Source organism: Nanorana parkeri, unplaced genomic scaffold (genome assembly GCF_000935625.1).
Source record: "Nanorana parkeri isolate BGI_ZX_2015 unplaced genomic scaffold, ASM93562v1 scaffold293, whole genome shotgun sequence".
NCBI lineage: Eukaryota > Metazoa > Chordata > Amphibia > Anura > Dicroglossidae > Nanorana > Nanorana parkeri.
In genome coordinates this window covers 903,650-929,656 of record NW_017306561.1, presented here as the reverse complement: position 1 = coordinate 929,656, position 26,007 = coordinate 903,650, and the positions used below count along the sequence as shown (strand labels likewise).

At 44.3% G+C, this 26,007-nt stretch overlaps 1 protein-coding gene across 1 annotated transcript in view; it reads left to right on the top strand.

Moving 5' to 3' along the window:
• Nucleotides 1-1,394: 1,394 nt before the first annotated feature.
• LOC108787948 (transmembrane protein 211-like) overlaps nucleotides 1,395-26,007 on the top strand; it is a 142,403-nt gene continuing 117,790 nt past the window's right edge. Inside the window, exon 1 of the mRNA XM_018557646.1 lies at nucleotides 1,395-1,762. Within this exon, the coding sequence (XP_018413148.1) occupies nucleotides 1,433-1,762 (330 nt within the window). The 5' untranslated portion in view covers nucleotides 1,395-1,432. The remainder of the gene's footprint in view (nucleotides 1,763-26,007) is intronic.

Below are 26,007 nucleotides of genomic sequence, written 5' to 3'. Positions count from 1 at the left end.
AGTAGAAGGAATAGTGCCACACGGTTGATGACAGTAGAAGGAATAGTGCCACACGGTTGATGACAGTAGAAGGAATAGTTGATCTTAATACAAATTCATAAACGATATATTGTAGGGATGCACCGATATATCGGCCGCCGAAACATATCGGCCGAAAATGGCACTTTTGGCATAATGCCGAAAGAGCCATGTTTCGGCCGATACATCAGGTCATCCCTGGTTTCTCTTCTCCCCGCTGGGCGCTGTTCCAGCGGGGAGAAAAGAAAGTGAGAGACGCCGAGCGCTGCAGGAGTCAGGACGAGAGCGCTGTGAGCTGCGGCATCTCTCCTCCCACACCGCTCAGCCGCCTATCACAGTCCGGCAGAGCGGTGTGGGGGCGGAGACAGCGCTGTCACAGGAGGCTGGGCATTCCTATCTACACGGCTCGATCAGCCTCCTGTGACAGCGTGTCAGAGAGAAAAGCAAGGTACACACACTCAGTGATCAGTGATTGCTGAGTGTGTGCACATAATTGAGGATATGGCATGTTAACTATATCCTCAATTATGAATGAATGGGAGTGATCTACATCACCCCCATTCATTCATAATTGTGGTTATAGTAAACATGCCATGTACTCATGTTATCAATGAACAGGAACACTCATAGAGGATTCCTGTTCATTGATAACAGGGGACACAGAAAAAGAGATTGAGGACTCTGTTCTCAATCTCTTTTTCTATTTTAAAAGGGAAATATCAGGGATCCGTTTAGACCGCTAATATTTCCCCGAAGCCCCTAAAAGAAAAGTTTGCCTGGATGGGAAGGGGGTTTAACACCGCGGATGTCAACTGGTTAATTCTGTTTTTTTTTTGTACAGAGTGAGAGCAGAGATCGGGGCAATGATTGGAGCAATGATCTGAACAGTAATCAAAATAGTGATTGAGGAAATGATAGGGGCAGTGATCGGAACAGTGATGGGAGTAATGATCGGAGCAGTGGTCAGACCCAACGCCTCTTTCCCGATCTCTGGAGCAAATCACACCGAGAATGACAGGCGGCAGGTCACATGACAGCTGAGCCCCTCCCCTTGGCTGAGTGTCAGAGCCCGGGGGACACCTGTCTGATGTGCAGGTTTTGGGAGCCGCTGTTGTTGTCACAGTCAGCCTCTTTCCTTCATATGATATATATGTAACTCCCTAGCAGAGGGCTGGCACACACGATCAGCCCATCCTCTGCTGTCATGCTTAGCCTGCAGCATCCTATATCCCGGATCTGACTTCTCCCAGACAAGTTGCAGTGTGTGATCTCGGGGGAGCGCAGCGCAGGGGGATCCTCACCCCGGGGTATACCCTCATGTCAGCCTAGGAGGACCCCATCGTATGTAGAGGAGGGGAAGGGGAAGGAGGAGGAGGAGGGAGGACTTCGGATCTCTATTCTCTCTGCCACCCAGATGCGTTCCTTGCTGGACCGTAACAAGAACAAGAAGAGCTCTGCTGCGGGGCTGGATGTGGCATTGGGGCTGGTCCCCCAGCAGCAGCAGCCCAGGATGTTCAGCTGTGTGTCCGGCTTCTGGGTGCTGCTCTCCGCCTGCCTGGTGGCTGTCTGCAGCTTCAGCTTCCTCTCCCCGGCTTGGATCGTCAGATCGGCCGATTATGACAGGCTGGAACCGATCAGCTTCGGGCTCCTGTGGCACTGCTCGGAGAGTATGGACCACATGCCGAGCTGCTACACCTTCGGAGGACTGGGCAGGTTTAATGATATCCCTTCCAGCTCATGGCAGGTCAGTAGTACCACTTACTATGGGGGGCAATGTGCCCAATGCTGGGCTGATCAACCTGGGGTACAGTTGGGGGGATCCTGATTATTATTGTTATTATTATTGTCATTTTTATATTTATTATTATTGTCATTTTTATATTTATTATTTTTCTTCTTCTTATAGTTATTGTATTGTTATTTTTTTTAATGGTGTCCTTATTATTGTTGCATTTATACTACTTTTTTCTTATTGTAGTTTTTATGTATCTTCTTCTTCTTCTTCTTCTTCTTCTTCTTAATAATAATAACAACAATAACAACAACAATAGTAGTAGTGATAATAATAATAATCACGGCTTGGTTTTGCCATACATACTTATTATGAGCCCATGCATATGGTTCAGTGAGTCCTCTGGGTCCCATCGGACTAAATATTGTCTAAATATTTCAGCAGGTCCTAAGACTTCAGTTACGCTTGCCACTTGTGTTTTTGTCCTCTATATGCAGAGGAAAATCTATCAGGCTAGATGCTGTATTTATGCTTCTAGATGCTTTAAATGACACACGGTTACATGCGTTTACATGCATATGCATTTACATGCACCTGGTACCAAACCCTACCATCATAAATGATTCCTATGCAGGAAAATGCAGGTAAACTGACCGCAGAAAAAGCATCTAGGTCTGAATATACCCATTGGAATTTATAAGATGTAAAAATAGGCATTTACAAATGCTTTTTAAATGCATATAAAAGCATCTAATCACACCTAGTGTGAATGAAGCCTTAGTGTCTAAGCAGGTCCTTAATATCTCCGTGGGTCCTTATTGTCTAAGCAGATACTCAATATCTCACCTGGACCTTATTGTCTAAGCAGGTCCTCAATATCCCAGGGGTTCTAATTGTCTCAGCGAGTCCATAATGTCTAAGCAGGTTCTCAATTTCTCAGGGGTTCTCGGTTTCTCAGCAAGCCCATATTGTCTATGCAGGTTCTCAATTTCTCAGGGGTTCTCAGTGTCTCAGCAAGTCCATATTGTCTAAGCAGATACTCAATATCTCACCAGGTCCATATTTTCTAAGCAGTTCCTCAATATCTCACCAGGACTTTATTGTCTAAGCAGGTCCTCAGTTTCTCAGGGGTGCTCATTGTCTCAGCGAGTCCATATTGTCTAAACAGGTTCTCAATTTCTCAGGGGTTCTCAGTGTCTCAGCAAGTCCATATTGTCTAAGCAGGTTCTCAATTTCTCAGGGGTTTTCAGGGTCTCAGCGAGTCCATATTGTCTAAGCAGATACTCAATATCTCACCTGGTCCATATTTTCTAAGCAGTTCCTCAATATCTCACCAGGACCTTATTGTCTAAGCAGGTCCTGAGTTTCTCAGGGGTTCTCGGTGTCTCAGCAAGTCCATATTATCTAAGCAGGTACTCAATATCTTACCAGGTCCTTATTGTCTAAGCAGGTCCTCAATTTCTCAGGGGTTCTCAGTGTCTCAGCAAGTCCACATTGTCTAAGCAGGTCCTCAGTTGCTCAGAAGTTTTTTATTTTTTTTGTCTAAGTGAAGCCTCAATATCTCAGCAGGTCCTTTGTGTCTTAGGTCTTAGCAAGTTCTTACGGTCTAAGCAGGTCTTCAATACCTCAGACGGATCTGTGTCTCAGCGAGTTGATATTGTCTAAGCAGGTCCTCAATACTTCAGAGGGTCCTCAGTGTCTCAGTGAGTCCTCAATGCCTCCGTTTGTCCTCACTGTCTCAGCAGTTCCTGTCACTGCCTCAGCAGTAGGGTCCTTATTGTCTCAGTGTGTTCTCAATGTCCCAACAGGTCTGCAATATCTCAAGTTATCAAACCCTCCAGCACCCATAGCAAGTCTACCTTTTGACTCCACAGCCATGTGGTGATACATGTGCATGTCCTTCTAGGACCTCTTTGGCAAACAATTTTCTGATAAATGTATGCGATTAATATTTGTATTGATACTATTCATTATATTAGTTCCTTTTTTTAATGTAATCTTGTAATTTTTCCACACATTCCCATGCAAACTAACTCTCCTGCAGAAACAACAGTAATGGGGGTTGGGATAAACTACAACAGTATCCGGGGTGCTTGTGCAGTTGCAGCAACATTTATTTTTATTAAGAAGATTTATTGTATTTGATTAAAAATATGACAAACTGTTGATTAAGCTGCTTATGTATCCCTGGAGGTGTCATAGTTTGTCCCAGCTTGGCTGGCAGAAAAATAAAGACATGAAATTAAAAAGGAATATATATATACTAAATTAATTACAATTTAATTGTAATTCATTTACATGTTGTATTTAATTCACATTTAATTACATATAGTGTCTTTACACAGTTATCAGAATAAAATACTCGTATGATATTATTTCTATAACACTTCCTTTCATTTTCTCCATGTGATAGTGGAGGTATTCTGCCTATCAAATAGAGATTTTCCAACAAGTTGGATGTATTGGAAGTATACATTATCACCCTCTAGGGAAGGACTGTACACAGCCTGATTCTCTCCTAATCATTCCAGGTGACACTATAATCAGACTGCAATCAGGCTCTATGTAGACAGCATTAGATACGTATGGAGAATGGTAATCTGAGAATCACACAAGATCTGTCAATTCCCAATCCACACTTGGCTGGCATAACCAGGTAGACCTTACTGACAAGCATGAGATCTGCTGGAAGGGTGATGATTGTAAGGACATGATTGGGTGAACTTTTCCTTCCAGCTCAGTGCGTAACCAAAATATCCTTACCATATGAACAAGAAAAAAAGAACAATCATGTTATGAGTTGGGGAGATTTTGCAGAATGACAGAAAATCTTTACAAGTTCCCTATTGATTGGACAACAGACGTCCCATGGTCCAGTTATCAGTACGAATGCTTAACTCATATAGATAGATCGATTATAGACAGATAGATTATATGTAGATAGATAGATAGATACATAGAGATAGATAGATAGATAGATAGATAGATAGATAGATAGATAGATAATAGATAGATAGATAGATAGATAGATAGATAGATAGATAGATAGATAGATGCATAGATAGATAATAGAGAGATAAATGAATGAGAGAGATAGGGGGTAGAATGAATGATAGATTATAGGTAGATAGTTAGATAATAGAGAGATAGAATGAATGATAGAAAGATTATCGATAGTTTATAGATAGATTTATTGCACCGTGGGCCTTTGGGTTGTACTTGCCCCTGGGCTAAAAGTTGCCAGTCAGCCCCTGCTGTATTCCACAACTGCCGGACGCCGAGAGCTGATTAAATTGCTCATGGCATCGGCGCCAGGCCGTTGCGGTATGGAGGATTGTGGGCGGCGTTGGACTACATGTCACATCCGCGGGGTGCCAATGCCATCCGCAATTAAATCAGCTCATCGGTGCCCAGCGGTTGCAACATGCAATGAAAATTATTAGTGCCCCCCCAGATTTGACTGTTGTATCTTATGTGCCCCCCCTACATATTGTTCCTAGAGTCGCCACTGTACCCTTGTAATTAGTAGATGGGTGTGTGTTTGGGAATTGTGCAAAATGCTGGGACTGACTTTATAAGTCCTTACTGACCGCACTGTGCCAGTACAAAGTGCTGCACTCTGAGCTCTGCTAATTAGCAAACCATATGAAGTGGGGAAGAAGAGATGAGCTACGGGGAGAGAAGCATTAGTATTGCACTCCTGTGTCTGGAAGCATTGGTGTGTTCCGTGCCACTGGCCTCTTAGACTTCTGTAGGAAAAGAGAAAGTATGTAACAACATATAACGTGGAGCTTGTCATCATACATCGGACATGTTTTCATGTCAGGAGGTGGAGTGGGATGGGGAACCCTAGATTAAGAGCTAATTCTATAATAAATGTAAGCACACACAGACTACAACACTTTGCAATTCTTAAGAAGCCGATCAAGCCAGAAATGTAGCTTTTTGTGTTTTTTTAAATTTATACATAATCGTAGAGTGATGACTTGCATACTATGGTGGATAGATTTAGGATGAAGAGCCTTTGTGTGATCAGATGTTACACTATGTTGTTTTCGAAGCCTAATTAAACTTTCAGTCTAAATCTGCTAAATACATTCCAGGTCCATCAAAACTAAAGGTGTTCAAAGTCTTACAGTTGGTTTTAATAAGAAAGCAGCAACAGGCCGAGTAGAAAAAGCCTGTCTCCTGCCAGCACGCCGCACAGGAGGACCCTTACTCTCTTTGTGAAAGCAGTGGTCCCTTTGCAGTAGTCCAACACCCCCCCTGCTGAGTCAAATCTATAACTCATGATCTGTGCTGATTGGAAAGCTCTAGCTCTGACCCGGCATGAGGTGCGCTTCACCTGTGCAGAGAGGCCACTCACACAGAGAGCAATTGTCCTTCTCTACAATATGCTGGCAATGGACAGTAGTCTTTTCTACTCAGGCTGTGGCTGCTTTCTAAAGAAAATCACCTGTAACTATGTACTATGCACTATGATCCCCCTGGAATGGATTTAGCTGATTTAGCTGATTGATCTTTACACTGCCTACATATTGTCCAGCAGGATGGCAGCACACAAGGAATCTTCTCCGAATGTATCTTTATTTCATACTGCTGGGCCACTTTTAGCTGTGGTTTGAGTTTCTATCACTTTTCCATGTATCTTTCCATTGTAAAGTTGACCATACAACACTCAAACTCGAGCAGTGGTTGGCCCTGCCAGTAGCACTCCATTCGACAAAGTAAATTTTTTCAATTAACTAACAACAATTAACTTCAGTTATCGAAGGTGTTGGGAAAAAAACAGTCAGCCCAACAGTGACTGCAGCTAAACAGTTGCCGTCATTGTCCGGGTATACTGACAGCTCTGGGGGCCGGTTGTCAGAATACAATAGCCCGGCAGAGGAAATTCCCCCTTCCATGCTGTTTAGTGTGGATGGGAAGATTGATAGGGTTATTCACAAAAGGGTGAAGAGTTTGGAGAAGGCAGGAGAAGGGAACAATCTAGGACAGTGGTGGCGAACCTATGGCACGCGTGCCAGGGAGGGCACGCGAGGCCCTTTCGGCTGGCACGCGAGCCTACGTTCAGGCCCCAAAACATTAAGGCAGCCGACATGCCGAAGGCGGAGAAATTGGCAGGCGAGCGAGTAGGAGGAGAGGGGGGACGGAGCGACAGGGGGGTGGAGACAGAGGGAGATGGGGGCGGAGATGGAGGACGGGAGGAGACGGGGATGGAGCGGCATGAGACAGGGGGAGATGGAAGAGGCCTGTGAAGACCGAGGAGGCAAAGGCAGAGGCCGCGATGGAGGAGGCGTCGCGAAGGGGCCAGTCGAGCGGCGAAGCTGAGATGATTGGGCGCCGAGGCAGCAGTGAAGGCTGGGCTTCCCGTGTAAGGTAGGAGCACTGTGCTGGCAGGGCCCACCATAGATTATGCACAGCCCACCAAAGAGTCACAGGTGGGCTGTGCAATACCTTTTGGTGGGCTTTGCAGGTTCCATGGGGGGCTCTGCAGGCTGCAAAACCCACCACAGATCCTGCACAGCCCTCCTGAGATCTGGCAGACTGCAGGGCCTCTGCAGGATCTGTGGGGGGCTTTGGCAGATCTCAGGGGGGCTATGCAGGATCTGTGGTGGGCTTTACAGGCTGCAGAGCCCCCCATGGAACCTGCACAGCCCCTCTGAGATCTGGCGGACTTCAGGGTCTCATGGGGGGCTTTGCAGCCTGCAAACCCCCCCCCCCCACAGATCCTGCACAGCCCTCCTGAGATCTGGCAGACTGCAGGGCCTCTGCAGGATCTGTGGGGGGCTTTGGCAGATCTCAGGGGGGCTATGCAGGATCTGTGGTGGGCTTTACAGGCTGCAGAGCCCCCCATGGAACCTGCACAGCCCCTCTGAGATCTGGCGGACTTCAGGGTCTCATGGGGGGCTTTGCAGCCTGCAAACCCCCCCCCCCCACAGATCCTGCACAGCCCTCCTGAGATCTGGCAGACTGCAGGGCCTCTGCAGGATCTGTGGGGGGCTTTGGCAGATCTCAGGGGGGCTATGCAGGATCTGTGGTGGGCTTTACAGGCTGCAGAGCCCCCCATGGAACCTGCACAGCCCCTCTGAGATCTGGCGGACTTCAGGGTCTCATGGGGGGCTTTGCAGCCTGCAAACCCCCCCCCCCCACAGATCCTGCACAGCCCTCCTGAGATCTGGCAGACTGCAGGGCCTCTGCAGGATCTGTGGGGGGCTTTGGCAGATCTCAGGGGGGCTATGCAGGATCTGTGGTGGGCTTTACAGGCTGCAGAGCCCCCCATGGAACCTGCACAGCCCCTCTGAGATCTGGCGGACTTCAGGGTCTCATGGGGGGCTTTGCAGGATCTGTGTGGGCTCTGCAGCCCCATGGTGGGCAGAGCCCATTACAAATCCTGCACAGCCCCCTTGAGACCCTGCAGGGCCTCCAGGGGGGCTGTGCATGATCTGTGGGGGGCTTTGCAGGGTCTCGGGCCTGTGCAGGATCTGTGGTGGGCTCTGCCGACCGTAGACCCCGCAGAGCTCACCACAAATCCTGCTAAGCCCCCCTGAGACCACAGCTTTCCTGCTATGCTAATAGTGGAACATGTCAAAAGCTGGATACAGTGTTTGCACTGTATCCAACGACTGACCTAACCAGAATACACCACTGCGTTCAGGGACCACCAATTGAAATAGATCCGACTGACCCGGATTGCCTTGGTATGCGATCCGGGCCAGTCACAATTAGGCAGCGGTGGCCAATAAACAGGTAGGTTAGACGTCTGCTTCCTCCTCGCTAGGACCCAGTGAGGTCCCTGCAAGCGGCCGTCTAATCTGCCTGTTTAGAGGTCACCACCGCTGCCTGATTGTGACCCCCCCCGACTACAGAGGCCATCCGGGACGTACGGGTCCCCCGTGAGAGCCGTACAAGGCCGTTAGGCAGTGATGTTGAGCGTTTCTTAAACCCGAGCGCCCAAACTGCAATACTAAACTTATTTTCAGCGCTGGCACTTTGAGATAAATAAATTGATTTTGCGTCGCAGTTTGGGCACTCGGGTTCAAAAAGGTTCGCCATCACTGATCTAGGAGAACATAGCTGATTTGGAAAAAGTATCCAGTACAGCTCACTTTCCAGTTCAGCTATGTTGTCCTAGATTGTTCACTTCTTTTCCTTCTACTCTTTCTCCTGCCTTCTCCTAACTCTTCACCCTTTTGTGAATAACCCTGTTAGTGTTTTTTCTCATTCAGGCCAGTGTAAACTATGTCAACTTTGCCTTAGCAAAAAAATGAAGGAGAAAAGGGTGATTAGATGAACTGCCTTTTCATTGCACTCAATAGCATATGTTACTGCACTACCAAGTGAATGTACTGGATGCACTGGGTCTTATCTTATTGTCCATTATAGTTATGAATCATCATGCGATGAGCTCACCATGAAGTCTGGAGGGTGATATCCATTAACGTCACGCAGCATCTATAAGATTAACTGAATCACTCTTCATCTACTGACAGACATAACACATATTACTATTTCATACTGCACACGTCTGGAGGTTAATATCAATTACATTCATTCCTTTCAGGGAACTATAGTAAATAAACCCAGTCATTTGTTCTATATTAGTGCACCAACCTCATATCAGAAGTTCATGTCATAAAGTAGTGTTTATTATCCAAACGTCAAGCATGAGTCTTACCTATCGAAGCAAATTTCTGCTGAAGGTGGCTATTGCCTGACTCAGTGCTGGTTCCAGGGCAGTGCCTTGTCTATAATGACACCCGTAAAGGGGAACTCCAGTCAAATATAAATACAGATTTGCAATCTAGTTTTATTGAAAATAATAATTTATGGAACAGAGAATAATAATTTACTTCAGACCAAATACCCCAAATTTAAAAAAACAGCAGCTACAACTGGGTCCAAGTAACTGCTGCCGTCTTCCACAAAGGACATTGCGAAAGATCAAAGTAATCACGGTATTGGCTGACACTGAAACATCAACAAAAATACCTTCTCGTCTCTGTCCAGCCCCTCTGTTATGAGGCCTCCTCCACCCAACCCTCCCATTATTGTATGTAATAAAGAATTTGTATTCTTCCCTTTTTCTGCAGTAGTGAAATGTTTGCCGTCTGCTCGGGGGAGGGCTGGTCTTACTTTTTCCCCCATTTTGACCTCTTTTTACAGAGGTGAGAGAGGGACAGGGAGGTATGTCACTGCTCACGTCTACCGTAGGAAGGATGGCTATGAATTCTGCATTGTATGAATCATCACTTGGCATGGTTCCTTTCTTTTTGTACCGTGTTTTGATTTTAATGGATAAATGTGTCTTGTAAATATAAAAAGAAAACTTGGCTGCGAAAAAAGACTGAAAAAAAAAATGTCCTTTGAGTTACCCTGTCGCCAAAGAGTAACTGATAAAAAAAAGTCTAGCGCTGTAAAGAAGCACACCTATACTTACCTTTCTGGTGACCATGTCTTGAAATGCCACCACTTTATTGAACCCCAGCCACTGTAAGTATTCGACTCTTCCGGGTGGGTCAAATACCTGCACCCACCTCTCTGCTGCACACAGGTTCTTCCCTTTCCCGTTACGTCCTGTAGTAACATATGACCTAACGTGAGGTGGTAGGTACAGCAAGCAGCGGCGTTTGAGGACCCCCAGAAAGGTAAGTATAGATGTGCTTCTCTACAGGGCTCAGCTTTTTCTTTATCATTGTGGGGAAACCTGTAACAAGAGAAGCAAAAATGCTGGTTGCTTGGCTGTCATGCTGATGATTAGTCTTCAATACTAGTCAATGACCAAGCATAGAGATTAGGGAGTCAAACTGATGTAATCTGCTGCATGCTTGTTCCAGCTCAGTGACTGAGAATTCGAAGCCCGAGATGGCCAGACAGTTAGTAGGAAGTCAGCTGGCTGTCACATTTCTCTCATACGTTTATTTTTACCAGAAAGCCCTAACTCATAATATATAAACCATCCCTTGCAATTTACTGAATCAGGGAAGAGGGACTTTTCCTTGCACATAGAACCCACATCTGCTCACAGAAGCCATAAAGAATTCATGTGCAAAGCTGGTCAGGCAAAGGACCCAATGGTCTGTTCTTCACCAAAACATTTCCTTTATACTATTGTTAGAAAATGTTCACAATGTTATTTTTAGGCTCAGTGAAAAGTTTAGCAGAATATACGTACTTCTGATAGTTAAAGTAGAACCCCGGAAAAAAAAAGTCAAAAACGAACCCTTTCAGTGGGGTTATCGCTGCACTGCAAAGGTTAAGTGCTTGTTATGTCTAGGGGGCTCAAATAAAGCAGATATGCTCACCTTGGTCCCACAGCGGTCGGCACTTACCTCTCCCCGCCCTCTGACTATGGCATATCCCTCGGTGTCCTCACGTCTCATGCATGTCAATAGACCTGCATTAGAAGTGATGACATCAGCAGTCCTTAGACTGCTGGAGCCTGGGGGAAGATGAAGCTGTTGGGTCCAGTCTGGCAGCCCAGTGGGACCAAGGTTCAGGTGAGTAAAAATGCTTTCTTTGAGTCCCAGATATCTCTAACAGCATTCAACACCTGACCGAAGTTCTAATCTTTCTCTACCCCATACAAGCCTAAAAAAAATGAAAACTTTTTGGCTTTAGATGCACTTTTAATTGTACACTAAGGCTACATTCACCACTGAGCATGGAGTGCCTACAAGAATTTTTTTTATGCGTTTTTGCTCGTTTTTTCAGGCATATTCAGACTTGAGTGTTTTTGTGTAAGCCAATGGAAAGCTAAGAACTAGCAGAAGGAGATGGTTTCTTATCCATCAAAATGATTTCAGTCGTTTTCAAGCATTTCCAAGCCTTCCATTGATGCCTGTAGGGCCCAAAATGTCCCATTGTTTCTAAGAAATATCTCATGTACCTTCCTGAGCTTCTGGCATTGAGCTACAGGCACCTGAGTGCTCATATGGGAACAGGCACCATTTAAAACCATGGGGTTTTGGCTGTCTAGTGTTTTGAAGCTTTGAGCTTTAATCTACAAAACGATTCGGTGTCAACCAGGGCTTATTTATACGGGTCTGCAGATCAGAAGAGAGAGACAATGGAGGAGGAGAGACGGGAAGGGGATTTAGTCCCAAAAAATGAACAATCCATCCGAAGAAGGGACATTTGGGAGCGTTGCATTGCATACAATGATATTTGCATAGTTAACCTAAGCATGAAATACTCATATGGGCCATATGTTCTCTAAAGCTATCATTTGCATGATAACACATTTTGGCATTTAGATGGGTGTTTGTATCACTTTGTTATGTTGGAAATAGGAGGTGTATGTTTGAAGGCATTTAGAGGGAGTTGATTGGCACAACTAATTTTAGTCTGCAGGAAATGGAACAGAAACAGTCTGTTGTGGGAAAATCGGAGCTTTTCCCTTTTGTCTAATTCAGTGTGAATTGTGCACAAATCTAAAGGTTTTTATATTCCACAAAAAGATGGCCCAGTGCACCTTTTGTGATGCTGATAAGTAGTTTGAAAACAGGCGCATCATTAGGGAGTCAGTGCACGGGCCTTATTACATCATTGTGCTCGGGGAACACTGGCCAACCAGCTTTATATACAGGCTTTGTCCTCCTGGGTTAGCTGTCAGAATAGAAAGCCATCCCTTTGCTGATGTTATTGTAATCTGCACATTCCCCTCCTGTGTGGATGCTGTGTGAATGGTAGGTGGTCTGCTGTGACCTCTGGATAAGTCAATGTGGACAATATTAGTGACCTCTGCTTTTGCTTTGCTGAGTATAATGATTTGTCTGTATATTTGAAATGACAGTATTAAAGTATACATTTGTTAAATGAAAATTCACCTCTTTCTAATAATTGTGTGTGATGGTGCCACTCAAAGAAAATGTTGGGCCTGTTGCTGACAATTTCCTGCATCTATAGGCTCTGGACAACAAAAAGCCCTTGGGGTGGACAAATTAATATGGAAATCAGGACCCAGTCTATCACATCTAGGAGTCTGCAGGATTTTTTTAGGAGCCAGCTCCATTGACAACAACTAGAGGAAACCTCAAAAGTTAAAGGAGAACTATGGGGTCAGTGTTTTTCCCCATAGTTCTCCTAAGGGTCACGGGAGGACATACTAGCATCCTCCCGTGATCCAAAGCTCAGTATATCGCGAGCTACAGCTCGCGGTATACTGAGACCGCCACAGCCGGGACGGAACGCGGCATTCCTGTCAAGATCCATCCAGCTGCGTGAGTGACAGCTGGCTCTGCCTATCTAGAGCGGTGACTGACAGTCACGGCTCTCTGCTGGGAGATGATTAAGAAGTGAGCGAATGCCGGTATGTGTTCGCTCACCTCCCGATCTATTGAGCCGACTTGTGATAGGCTCATTGTCACAGGCCGGCTCAAACTATGAGGATGAGTGATTTTCACTCACCTCATAGTTCTCCTTTAAGCGCCAGGTGTCATTTTTAAGGAGCATTGGCTACCTGGCTCCTGGGATTTGTCCAGCCCTGGCTTATACAACAGATATACTCCATCCAGACTGGACCCTGCAGGTTAATCTTCCCCGGGCTCCAGCAGTCTAAGGACCGCTGATGTCATCACTTCTAGTTAGCTGCAGGAAATGATTTCTATATTGTAATCTTCAGGTACTGCTACAGATCACAATACAAAATAGTGTACATCAGGTGATATTGTATGTGATTTTGAGGGTCCGTTCACACCAGCCAGCACAGTCCAAACGCATGGACAAGGTGTAGACTCCCAATGCATAGACTTGCAGTACATTTTTTTTACTGCAGCGCGTATAGAAACTACATTACATCACAACTCACTTTGAGATGTTTCAATAAAGCTATACCAGGATCTCCCAGAGAACTTGGCAGGGAAATGAAATGATTCCACAAGACAGAAATATCAGTTTGGGAAAATGAATATTTAAAGCGGAATTGATTCCACAGCCACAGAAAGATCATTTATTACTTTATTACACACAAAGTAGGGATGCGCCGATACCGATTTACTCATACTCGCCCAAATGCTCCGATACTTACCCCCGATACCCGAACTTCCGGTCAGAGGGAGATATCTGGGGTGCACCCGCCCACGGCCGGCTTTCATTCAGCAGAGGAGGATCTGATGGAGAACTTTCTCCCTCAGTTCCCTCCTCTGCTGATTGACAGCAGGCAGTGTGCGGGTGCAATAGCCAGCCTGCTATTGGCTATTGCACTTTAAAATATCCAATAGCAAGCTGGCTATTGCTCCTAACCACTGCCTACTGTATTTACATTACATTGCCTTAGCAGCTGAATCCAGGGAAGTGGAAAGGTGACACTAGGGATCTAAAAGACCCCTAATGTCACCTTAAAGAAAACCTATCACCTCCAATGTGCCATCACATATGGGGTTTTGTGAGCCCCCTCATGTGATAGCAATGAGGTAAAAAAAAAATGTAAAAAATAAAAGTCAGTTGCACCTACATAGAAAAACGACGATTGCGCTACACATGTCAGGTATTTTATTTTGAATTATTAAAAAAAATCAAATTAATTGATTAATCGAAGTTAATAATTGGCTAACTAATCGATTATGATAATAATCGATAGCTGCAGCCCTAATGTCAAGGGACAACCATTGCTGCAGTGGAGGAGGAGACAGGCTGGGGGGAGTGATGAGACAGCTGGCCGGCTCCAAGGGTTGGGAGAGTATATCTTATTTATTTTAGTACCTATATGAAAACGAGCAGTTAACCCTTGCAGTGTGGGGGTGGCCCCACTGCAAAGGTTAATAACAATTTTGACCAGAGTTTTTATTACCCAATTGAACTTTCATCCACAGACATTAACCATATGTTACCTACAGCAGTTGTCTGTATCTTACTTCTACCCAACTGACTTGTTAAATTACCATGCATTGGTCTAGGTGAAAATGCTTTGGATTGGCACTTTGGGATATGGAATTTGCTTGCATGGTAGGGCTGCTCATGAGTCTTGCAAGGGCAGATACTACGGAAAATTGTATACTTACCTATCGGTAATTTTCCTTTCCTGACGCCAATACATGGCAGCATACAATGGAGCCATACCATTGTATGCTGCCATGGATTGGCGTCAGGAAAATGCAGTTTTCTTTGTAGCAGGTACATAAAGAATGTGTTTGCTGCTCAGACTCTTTATCTGCTATCAGTTAGACCCACCATTTGAAGTTCTTTTTGCTGCCACATGTGTTGTGCATATCAAAAGCTGCAGAACAGTTATTTTGTAACCACTTAACAGTTGGAGTAAGGTTTATTTTAGTTAACACACTCCAAAGGCTGAGAAAGATGTAATTAAAGGCTTACTACGCACAAAATGTTCAAACGTATTTAATAGTGCAAAGTGTCATGATAATGTGTAAAGTGCAATATCCCATATGTAACAGCCAGATCTGTATGCTGTAGGCAGGTCAATTAATGCCACACTATTATCACAAAAAAAGAACAACAATACCCCCTGCAAAAGAAGTGGTATAATACTTCTCCAGGGGGCAGCGAGTCCTAACATCTGAGTTGAAGATCAACAGTGGCTGAAGTATTTTCTGTCCCCTACACCCTTCCAGATCTAACACCTCATCCCGGCTGTGCTCTGGGGTTCCATCTGCCAGCCCCTACTACAATACTGTGTCTTGTAGTAATGTAATGGCTGTTGGATGGAACCACAGAGCACAGCAGGGAGCCAAGGATTGGACACACCCAATGTTTCTTCAGCACAGAGAATGTTCTGACTTGTTGCCAGCTGGACAGGTATAGTACCACTTATTCGCAGGGCTCATAGGCATTAGGCAGGCGTAGGCTGCCTTAAAGAGACACTAAGGCTGGGTTCACACCCTGGGTGTTAACATAGGCGCATTTTATGCCCGTTTTTTTTTCAGCTCGTTTTTAGAAAGTTTTTTAGATCTTTCAAACTTCCCGCCAGTTCCGCCCCCTGCGACGCGGACGTTTGCAATGGACGGAACCCGGAAGACGGCAGCAGCTGGAGGACACAGCGGGGGTCGCGGACAAGGTAAGACCTATGCTGTATTCCCGAGTATGGCTAGTGGTTACCGCTTTGTTAACCCCGAACCACACTCGGGAATACCAATGGATACGCACGGAAATACGCCCCAAAAGAAGCTCCTGTACTAGTGCTGGTGTAGGGCGTTTTTCAGCACGTCAAAACGCCCAGGTGGGAACCATGCCCATAGGAAATTATGGGATTTCACTGCTGGAACATTTTTCAGCGCTTCGATCAGCGCTGAAAAATGCCCAGGTGTGAACCAAGCCTAAACTCAAATATGCATTCAAGTACCCTAACTAATAACAAAAATGTATCTTATAAATAAATATACAAGGATATGGGAAGTGTTAAATACATATATATATATATACACTGTATACAGTATATACACACACACACACACACACACACACACACACACACACACACAGGTTCAACTGGATGGACCTTGGTCTTTATTCAATCTCATGTACTATGTTATTTGTGCATCAACCGGCTGTAGATCTTCAAATTATCTCTGAATTGGTGGTGACACTGTCCTTCCTTCTGGAGGGTGGCTACTTTTGTTCCCCATGGTCCCTGTGTGTGTTGTAAAGTAGCCACCACTCCAAGCTCACTCCTGTGATAGCTTTAGTACAAATGAGCTAACTAAACGTGAGATTGCAGTCCATCATGTGAGTGAGCTTGGAGTGGTAGCTACTTTTGTTCCCCATGGTCCCTGTGTGCGTTATAAAGTAGCCACCGCTCCAAGATCACTCTAATGTGCACTGGACCGGCAGCAAATTTGCAGCTCTGTACTTGCTGTATCATTGTTCCAGATCAAAGATTTACCATGTAGTACAACAAGAGGAAGACAACCCCTGGAACTTCCACCTTGATAAACAACTCAGCGCTTCCATATTTCTTTCCTGTAGGTTCAGGTTTCACCAACAGTGACAAAATACCATGAGATCTAAGTTCTGAGAAGACCTGGAAACTACAGAACAGACCCCTCTGTATTATTATTACAAGGAAGGATTCAGAACAGACAGAAAATCCCAGTTTTCCTGGAAATCAAATATAAGAGTGGGCTACCTCTAGAACTGCCCTGTATACACTGTGTCACCACCATCATCCCATCATAATGAGCAGATTAGTAAATTCTCAGGTTTAGGATGCAGTTTAAGATCCAGTTTTTCTCACCTTCTCAGCACAATGTAACAATGTGGTGGACCTGAATATAAAATATATAAAAGTGTTAGATTTTAGATCTGCATGTTAGCTACACTTCTGCTGCAAGGAATTGAGATGAACGCATTATTGGTTGTATTAAAAGCACACTTTTCCATATCTAAAATGTTAGTGTAGGGAAAAGGTGTCTGTTCGTCACTTTGCTTATTAGCACATCCCTGGTCCACTTATATTCACCCCCCCTGCTGTTCTGTCACAGCCTTTTCAAATCTCAACACCTCCAGGTTTGGTGGAAAATGTGACCTCCTACCAGGATGCAATGTTCCAGCCTAAGTGAACAGTTGCGAGGTTGTAACCCTGCGCAAGATCCTACACCAAGCTTTTGCTGGGTTTGACTCTCTGAGGAGCGGTGGAGCATGAGGAACATAAGCATAAGGGGGTTTAGGTGGGCTAGTAAGAGATTCTGCCTCTTAGCCCTTGTAGGGTCTCTTTAAGCTCTATTAGGCAAGTCTATAATTGGTCCTTCAATGTGATGGGTGAACTCACCAAGATGGTGTGGAAGGAAGTATGCCAACACTTGTGTTTCCTTGCTGATTTGCATAATAAAGCATACTAGGGTTGCCAGGGAAATTTAAACCTATATCTTGCTGTGTTAACACAGTTCTTTATATCTAATCAACTATTTGGAAAGTAATACAAGAACACTGTATCAATTTCCATCACTGCTTTATATGTACAAGCATCCTACCATGACCAGTTTAATGAAGAAATTTTGCATTATGGTGATAATGACCTTTCAGTAACATTACTTATCAAGAACAATTACATCCCAAGATGAGAGCACTTAAACGAAGCCCCAACACTTCCCCTACAAGCCACTTCTGTGTGTATATTTATTTATTACAATGCACAGCGCTTCAATTAATCTAAGTGCTTTGTAGCACGGTAGGGGCCGCTACATCAGTGCCAGCAGCATTGTTCTTGCCGAGCTCCTCCAACTTACGGGATTGGCTGAGTGGACATATTCCAATCTTCAGAGTATGAAAGCCAATGATCTTCCATCCCCATCCATTACATACCAGCAGCTGAACCTGTGCCCAGCATCAGGGCAGATAATCCATAACAATAATTTCATCTGTGTAATTCCATTAAAACCATTACTCTGATTAGATGTCGCAACTGCTAATTGGTCCTCCTCACCACTGCAGAGGTACTTTAGGAATGGTGGAACAATTGTTCTGGGCAAACTCTTTCTATTATTTTTCTTCTCAGAAGTGTCCTTGAAAATAGATAATACAAATAGCTTAGATATTGTCTGAACATCTCATCCCAAAGTATTTCTGATAAAACGCTTGGTCAGAATACATAAAGGAATTTATTGAGAGCTCAGTATTCAGAACGCATAGGTCGGAACACATCAGCTAACCTCAACTTTATTTAACTATGAGAATTTGAAAGCTAATAGTTTATGATTGTATTAATCAGAAGAAAAGACAGCTTTAAATCCGGCTAAAATAAGAGCTGGCTCTCCTCCAGAAATCTAGGTGTATTTGGTTTTTTGTCACTTGCATATATGCAGGCTTTTGTTATTCTGTTCGCAGGTTTGGGGTTCATTTAGATGAACATTATATTTTGCACTGTGTCTGGTCTGTTGTGTAGTGTATTAAAATAACTCGAACAGTAAAGTGACACTAAACTCAGAATTTAAATCAAAAATGTATCTTTTATTGTGTATCACTCAAATCATCTGATGCCGACACTGTTCTTTCCTTCTGAAGGGTGGTCTCTTCCCCATGGTCCCTGTGTGTGTTTTAATGTAGCCACCGCTCCAAGCTCTCCTGTGATACCTTTAGTACAAATTAGCTAACTAAAAGTGAGATTGTAGTCCATCATGGGAGTGAGCTTGGTGCAGTGGCTACTTTACAACACACACACCACTTTAAGAAATAGCGCAGTATACAGTATATGCTTAAAGGGTACGTTTACCTTTCTGACCATGTTTTATGTTACACCCATATTTAGAGTGCAACATGAAACATGGACACATACCCCAGACCCCCACCCTCAATCCAGGTGCTGCGTGTGGTTGCGGCTGTACGGTGCCATATGAACACCTGAACTGCACATCTGTGCGGGTACAGGTGTCCGGACTTGGGCGCAGACAGGATCCATCCTGTCTGTATCCAAGTGTGGACTCCCTTACAACCATGACAGCGTACAGCCGCATCCTCCCATAGCGAAGAACAGGCTGCTGTGCACAATCACACGCAGCACCTGTTCCTCCCAGGATCGGCTTTTTAGAGGCATGGATGCCGCACGGACGTGTACGCCCAGTGTAAATGAGGCCTTAGTGTACAGTGCGTTGACTATTACTGTATTGTGTTTATTACTGCTGTATTTAAGTTTACTATTGTTGTACAATTCTGTGTTTTTCAGGTCTGACTGTTTTGTACGTATATAGTGTATTTAAACCCAATAAGCTGCACATCTGAGGAAAACCACTGTTGTGTGGACAAACCATTATGCTCATCGCAAAGCTGCCATTACCATGCTTGTTTAAAGCAGGACTCCAAGCAAAGATCTTTACATTCATTTGGAAGTGAAGATCTTTGCCTGAACTATTCATAAGAATAGAAGATGTTCTGTGACTAGCCAAGGGGAGAGGTGGAGAGATAAATGACACTAGTGCTTCCGTGAACCGCAGCTTTGATATCCACAATGTGCTGAAAGCATAAGGAGAGCTGTACTTTTTGGCATAAATTAATTGATAGATTATAAAGAATAAAGCAGCAAACCTGGACGTGGCATACACCTCAACTATTGTTACACATCAGAAATTACTCAAATATATTTGCCTGAAGTTCTTCTTTAAAGTACACATGTAGTTCTCAAGCAAACAATATACTGAGAAGAAATCTGGATAAAGTAGGCTTTGTCCTTCTGTCATTTCTTAAGATAATATTATATTTTGAATTAATGTTAATCTATACCTTCTATACAAAGCCAGCCCCACCTCCTAAACCATTGACAGGGAACCTAAAGCAAAAATCTGTTTGTTTGCATGTCACTTAGACCTCCTCCCCTGTAATTGTGCCATGAAAAGATCCAACACCACCCCACCAATAGCAGCTCTGAAGTTGTGAAGTCTTGCTGTAAGTATATGTATATAAGGTCATACTGGGAGGGGTGACGTTCTGTAGAGGCGATAAGAATTATGTACTGCTGCTAGCTATTTGTTGTACAAAAAGTTAATAGCTAATAGGACAATTACCCCACCCACTTTTCCATGGCACACTATGCCTATTGTGCATGCATTGGTGCAGATCAAACTTTTTCAATCAGGGTCCCTCCTGACTCTGAGGTTGCTAGGGATACCTTGAGCAATGGCAGATTGACCTCTACCTACCACCAGTACAAGGGGGCACTTCTGCATTGACCATTGATGTGAGGGGACACCACACCACAAGGAAAGGAGGCAAGATGAAGGATGGAGTGATTTGGGCTGGAAAATAGCAAAAGAGGTGAAATAAATGTAGAAAATCCTGGGGACAGGACCTCTTTAACTCACCAGCTTCCACTGATACCTGTAATATCACTATTATGTGGACAGAGCCCTTAATTACTAAATAACCTTAGTGTTTCATTCAATGTTTGTATGTTGTTTGCGAAATAACGGCAAACATTTTTTTCTGACCAGTTTATATTATGTCCTTATTGTGTACAGTTTTGTCTGCTTTTATGTTTGCACTATTGCCAAGAGCCATTTATCAAATCCTTGTTCATTTGTTAACAGATCAGGAGAGCTAAATAAACTTTTGAGCTCTTAGCAAAGACAAGACAAGTATTTACAAGTCTCTGGTGGGATATTACTGGACATGCCCATGCTAAAAGTGGTCAGAGTAAGCTTTACATTGCTTGCTAAAGAAAGGAGAGTAATAAAGTCTTACTTATGTTGTAGTTTATGACATGACAGGAGGTCACAGTGGCATGCCGTAGAAGATGACTAAACGTACTATAGACCCTGGATTCCCGCTAATTGCTTACAAATGCCCCATGTTGTGTAGCAGAACAGTACGAAAACCACAACAATATGTTTCCTTCTGATTTGTGGGAACAGATGGAGGCTTGGAACTTTGCTTCCAGCAAGGCCGCAGGAGCAGCGTTCTTTTGTATGTGAGCCAAAGAGATGAATAAGTGGCTGGTCCCTTCTAAAAGAAATGGTCTCCGGCCTCCGGGTGTATGTCCCCAGCGACTGACGAATTGTCATAGCTGTTTTCTGGGAGTAACTACTGTTTTCTGTGCTGGAATCACTGTAGAGTTTCATTATCCAGCCAGAGTTATTATAGGCCAAACATATGTCACATAACACTTTCCATCAGTAGATTTGTTTACAGGATGTTAAGTCCTAGGCCTGTAAGTTTGTCACATAATAATATTCTGGTCTAAACAGACAGCGAGCTACCGATTGAAAAAGATGAGCTTCTGAATCAGTTAGCAGTTCTACCTATTCACATTGCAATGAGAAAGCAATGTAATCAGTCCACGTATTTTTACCTACTATCCAGGCCTTTATTTACTATGACATCTGCAGTGGATCAGTGCCTAAAATGGTAAGAAGGACCGCACCAAGCCTTAAAACCTACAGACTGTGAAGCATTCTTTCAGATAGTGTTATGTTTCCTAGCTTTTCGGAAAATATTTGCCTAAGAACAAAGAGTGGAGCTTGTGGACAATGGTTTAGGTGTGCCTATGATAGATTGATGGCTACATGCAACAAACAACTGGCAGCACAGCTAGAATAAATATTTTATTTAAAGGCCAACATTGTTGGAGTTATAGCATAGCACAGTGATAAAGTACAAAACATGAAGGGTGGTGGTGATGGCATAATGTATTTGGTCATGTGAATAGTGTTACTATGATTTCTTTTTGCAGTAGCCTGGATGATGCATTAATGCATGTCTGAAAGATCCCAAGCTGCTGCCATGTTACCATTGTATAAATAAAGCCAAGCAGCTAGTATGGGAATAAGTCCATTCCACCAGTGTGTCAAAGATGCTGTGGAAGTAGTGTGTGAATGATGCCATGACACCAGTGTGTAAATGATGCCTGATTGGTCAGAAGCTGGCCTGATTGGTCGGTAATAACTCCTGGCCAATCAGGAGTCATTACCTGCCCCCCCCCGGCTTTCTGACTGGCCAGAAAGCCGGCTTCATGCTCCCTCATCACCTAGTGAAGCTGGGCACCAGTTAATGACTCGTTGCCTGCCTTCCTGATTGATCGAGAAGCTGGGCAACGAGTCATTACACAGCACCCGGCTTTACAATGTATTGCTGGGATTTGTAGTCCTCTACAAGTGGTGATATTTCTGTGTTGTGTATTACTGGGATTTGTAGTCCTCTATAGTTGTCGGTATTCTGCAAGGGCGCTCCACCACTGACTCCAAGCTGTAGAGAGACTACAAATCACAGCCCGGACAGGAGGAAGAGGGCCCCGGTGACCGTCGCCATTTCCATAAAAAGGCCCACCAAAATCCTCAGCACCAGGCCCATGATGCTCTTAATCTGGCCCTGGATGGTTACCAACCCTGGAGTGGAGTATTTAGGTTTTGTGCTGCCCTAGGCAAGCCCCCCAATCTAAATTTGCACCACACCTTCCGGTTTAAGACATTTTGCATAACCTGTCAGTCACTGTATCCAGCGTGCAGGATGTATCCAGCTTCTGACAGGTTGCGTTAGTAGCGTAGACTGAGACCCTACAGAGCCCACCATAGACCTGCAGAACCCACCAAAGACCCTGCAGAGCCACCACAGACCCTGCAGAACCCACCATAGACCCCACGCAGCCCACCATAGACCCAACATAGCCTACCTGAGACCCTGCATAGCCCACCTGAAACCCCACAGAGCCCACCAAAGACCCTGCAGAGCCACCACAGACCCCGCAGAACCCACCACAGACCCCACGCAGCCCACCATAGACCCCACATAGCCTACCTGAGACCATGCATAGCCAACCTGAAACCCCACAGAGCCCACCAAAGACCCCACACAGCCCACTATAGACCCTGCACAGCCCACCTGAGACACTGCAGAGCCCACAACAGACCCTGCACAGCCCACCTAGGACTCTCAGGTGGGCTGTGCAGGATCTATGGTGGGCTTCTTTGTATTCTGCATTTTACGGATATGTAGTTCAAGAGTTCGACATGATTTCTAGCTGATTTGCTATTAACATTAAGCAACCCGCCACAATTATATGTGAATCATATAGGATTGTAGCAGCCGATCAGGTTCAATGCTTTTCTAGTGCAGGCTAAAAATTTAAAACAATCCTGTGCATGGTTTATGCAAGTACCAGTTTTATTTTTCTTTTCTTTTCCTTACTTTTTTAATGATTGATACCCAGTATATAAACTCTTTAATGTTAGAATTTTTCCTCTTTTCTATATTTTATAAATGTATCTTTTCATTTTAGATTTAATCCTCTGTGACTGGAACAGTGTACTTCATGATCTTGACAAAACACACACACAGTGGTCTAGCTGGATAGATGCTTAGAGGGGAAAGAGAAATGTTTTATAATCACCCAAGAATGAATGCGTGACTGTCGACTTCTTCTTGATGTTGAATTTTAATGGAACCGAAGGGGAAGGGCATTAGATAATCCTTTAAGTTTATATAGATGATTGCACTTTTCAAATTAATAATTGAAGTTCTTCTTAGACTTTTAGCAGACTTTTTGAGAAGTGCTTTAGTGATCTGCATTAATATGGGAAATTAGCTCTCTGTAGTAGGCTAGCCTCTGTAACCTCATAGAACGCATAACCCTTATACTTGACTTCTGTAATTGGAAGGAGATAGATTCAACATAAATTCTGATTGTTTTAAAGAAAAATCTGATTACCATTTCAGGTTGACTTTAGAAAATGGTTTTAATCTTTTTTCCATTAAAGTGTACGGTTATTTTGATTAGTAAAACCATCCCTACCCCCCAGAGCCCTTTATCACTTGTAAATATAAAACTGAACCCAAAGGTGGATAGTGCACACAGGCCATGGCCCCAGCTTTCCTAGAATGTAATGGTGTCCTATACACCTGACATTGCTCAAGCAGGGCTATTAGACATTTCGTTTCGGAAAGAATTGTTGGCAGAAATGACGAATGCAAACAAATCAGAATTTCCGATCATTAAAATTTCAGACAAAATTTGTTCGCTGTAAAAGGTACGAATTAAAAAAAGACCCTTTAGGTCTGGTAGGAATGTTAGGAGGAACCCCCCAGGTTAAAAATAAAAAAAAGAGTGTGGGGTTCCCCCCCAAAACCATACCAGGCCCTTTAGGTCTGGTAGGAATTTTAAGAGGGAACCCCACCCCCCAAAAATGGGGAAAAAGATGTGGAGTCCCCCCTAAAATTCTTACCAGACCCTTGATCCAAGCAAAGGCCCGGCAGGGTAGTAAAGGAGGGAGCGATCGAGTGCCCCGCTCTCCCTGCGCCTTACCAGGCCACGCGCCCTAGCCCGATGGGGACAAGGGCCTCTCCCGCACAACCTTGCCTTTCAGGACTGTAAGCCGAGCTGTCATATGAATAGTATTATCACACCTCGGCTCACAGACCCAAATGGCATTCGGGAGCTCACGAATAGGGCCCTAAAGGGTGTGGTATGGCTTATGTGGGGAAACCCACGCACTTTTTTTAATTTTTAACTTGGGGGGTCCCTCCTACCAGACCTAAAGGGTCTGGTATGAATCGGGAGGGAAACCTCGTGCTTTTTTTTTTTTTCTTACGTGGACTATAATAAAAAATGTCACTTTTTTTTTCTTTTGTCTAATGTAATTTTGCTGCAATGCAAATTAGTCCGGAAGAACAATTTGTACATATTACCGCTAACAAATTTAGTCTGAATCCGAATCCTGAAACGAATTGACTTTCGGACCCGAATCCCAAAAAACGAAATAACGAAACATCCGAATGAAAACGAAACAAATGTTTTGCCTGTGCACATGTCTACCCATTCTTGGCAGTGTATTGTAGCAATTAAACTACTGCTACCTGTGTATTGTAGCAATTACCCCACTGCTACCTGTGTATTGTTGCAATTACCCCACTGCTACCTGTGTATTGTTGCAATTACCCCACTGCTACCTGTGTATTGTAGCAATTACCCCACTGCTACCTGTGTATTGTAGCAATTACCCCACTGCTACCTGTGTATTGTACCAATTACCACACTGCTGCCTGTGTATTGTAGCAATTACCCCACTGCTACCTGTGTATTGTAGCAATTACCCCACTGCGACCTGTGTATTGTAGAAATTACCCCACTGCTACCTGTGTATTGTAGCAATTGGCCCATTGTTGCCTGTGTATTGTAACAATCATTGGTTGGAGCCCATTGGCTGAATTCACAATTCTTTAACACAAAGAGAAGGATCTTTGCTTTAGTCATATGACTGTAATGGTCCAATCTCATTGGACAGCTGTCACTTTTTGAATAGAAGGATCCTTATCCAGATGGGTTGTCTTTCTGAATGAAGCATCATGTATCTCAGAATTGGCTGGCTATGGCCCAGGGATTATCAGGTTTGCCAGATATTAGCCTCCATCTTGTGCAGTCAGCGTTCTCTGTGTAGGGCTCCGTATTCCTATAATATAACCCCCTGCAGGCCGGGGTAATAACCTCAGGGGTAATTATCCAATTGTTTTAGTACACCATATTTTCAGCATTCAACCTCCAGTGTTCCATCTGAGAGGGTATTATTCATGGCGTATGGCATTATCACCCAACAGTGCAATAGATGGTCACCGCAAGCTTGGAGAGGCTGATCTTCATACTTCTGCCATGGCTCTCGTACAGGTACAGTTTATGCAGGTGTCAGGCACTAGAATTGGATGGCTGCTGCCCCCCAACACACACAAAGCTGACACACTAGGAGAAGGAGACTTTTTTTTAAACAGTTACCGTCCGCCCATTGTAAAAACACTAGCAGACGGCAGATGCTACCCATAATCCCACTGGGTATCTAAACAACCGGTGCCGGCTGTTACATACAAGCAGTCGGCCTGTCCCTTGTATGACT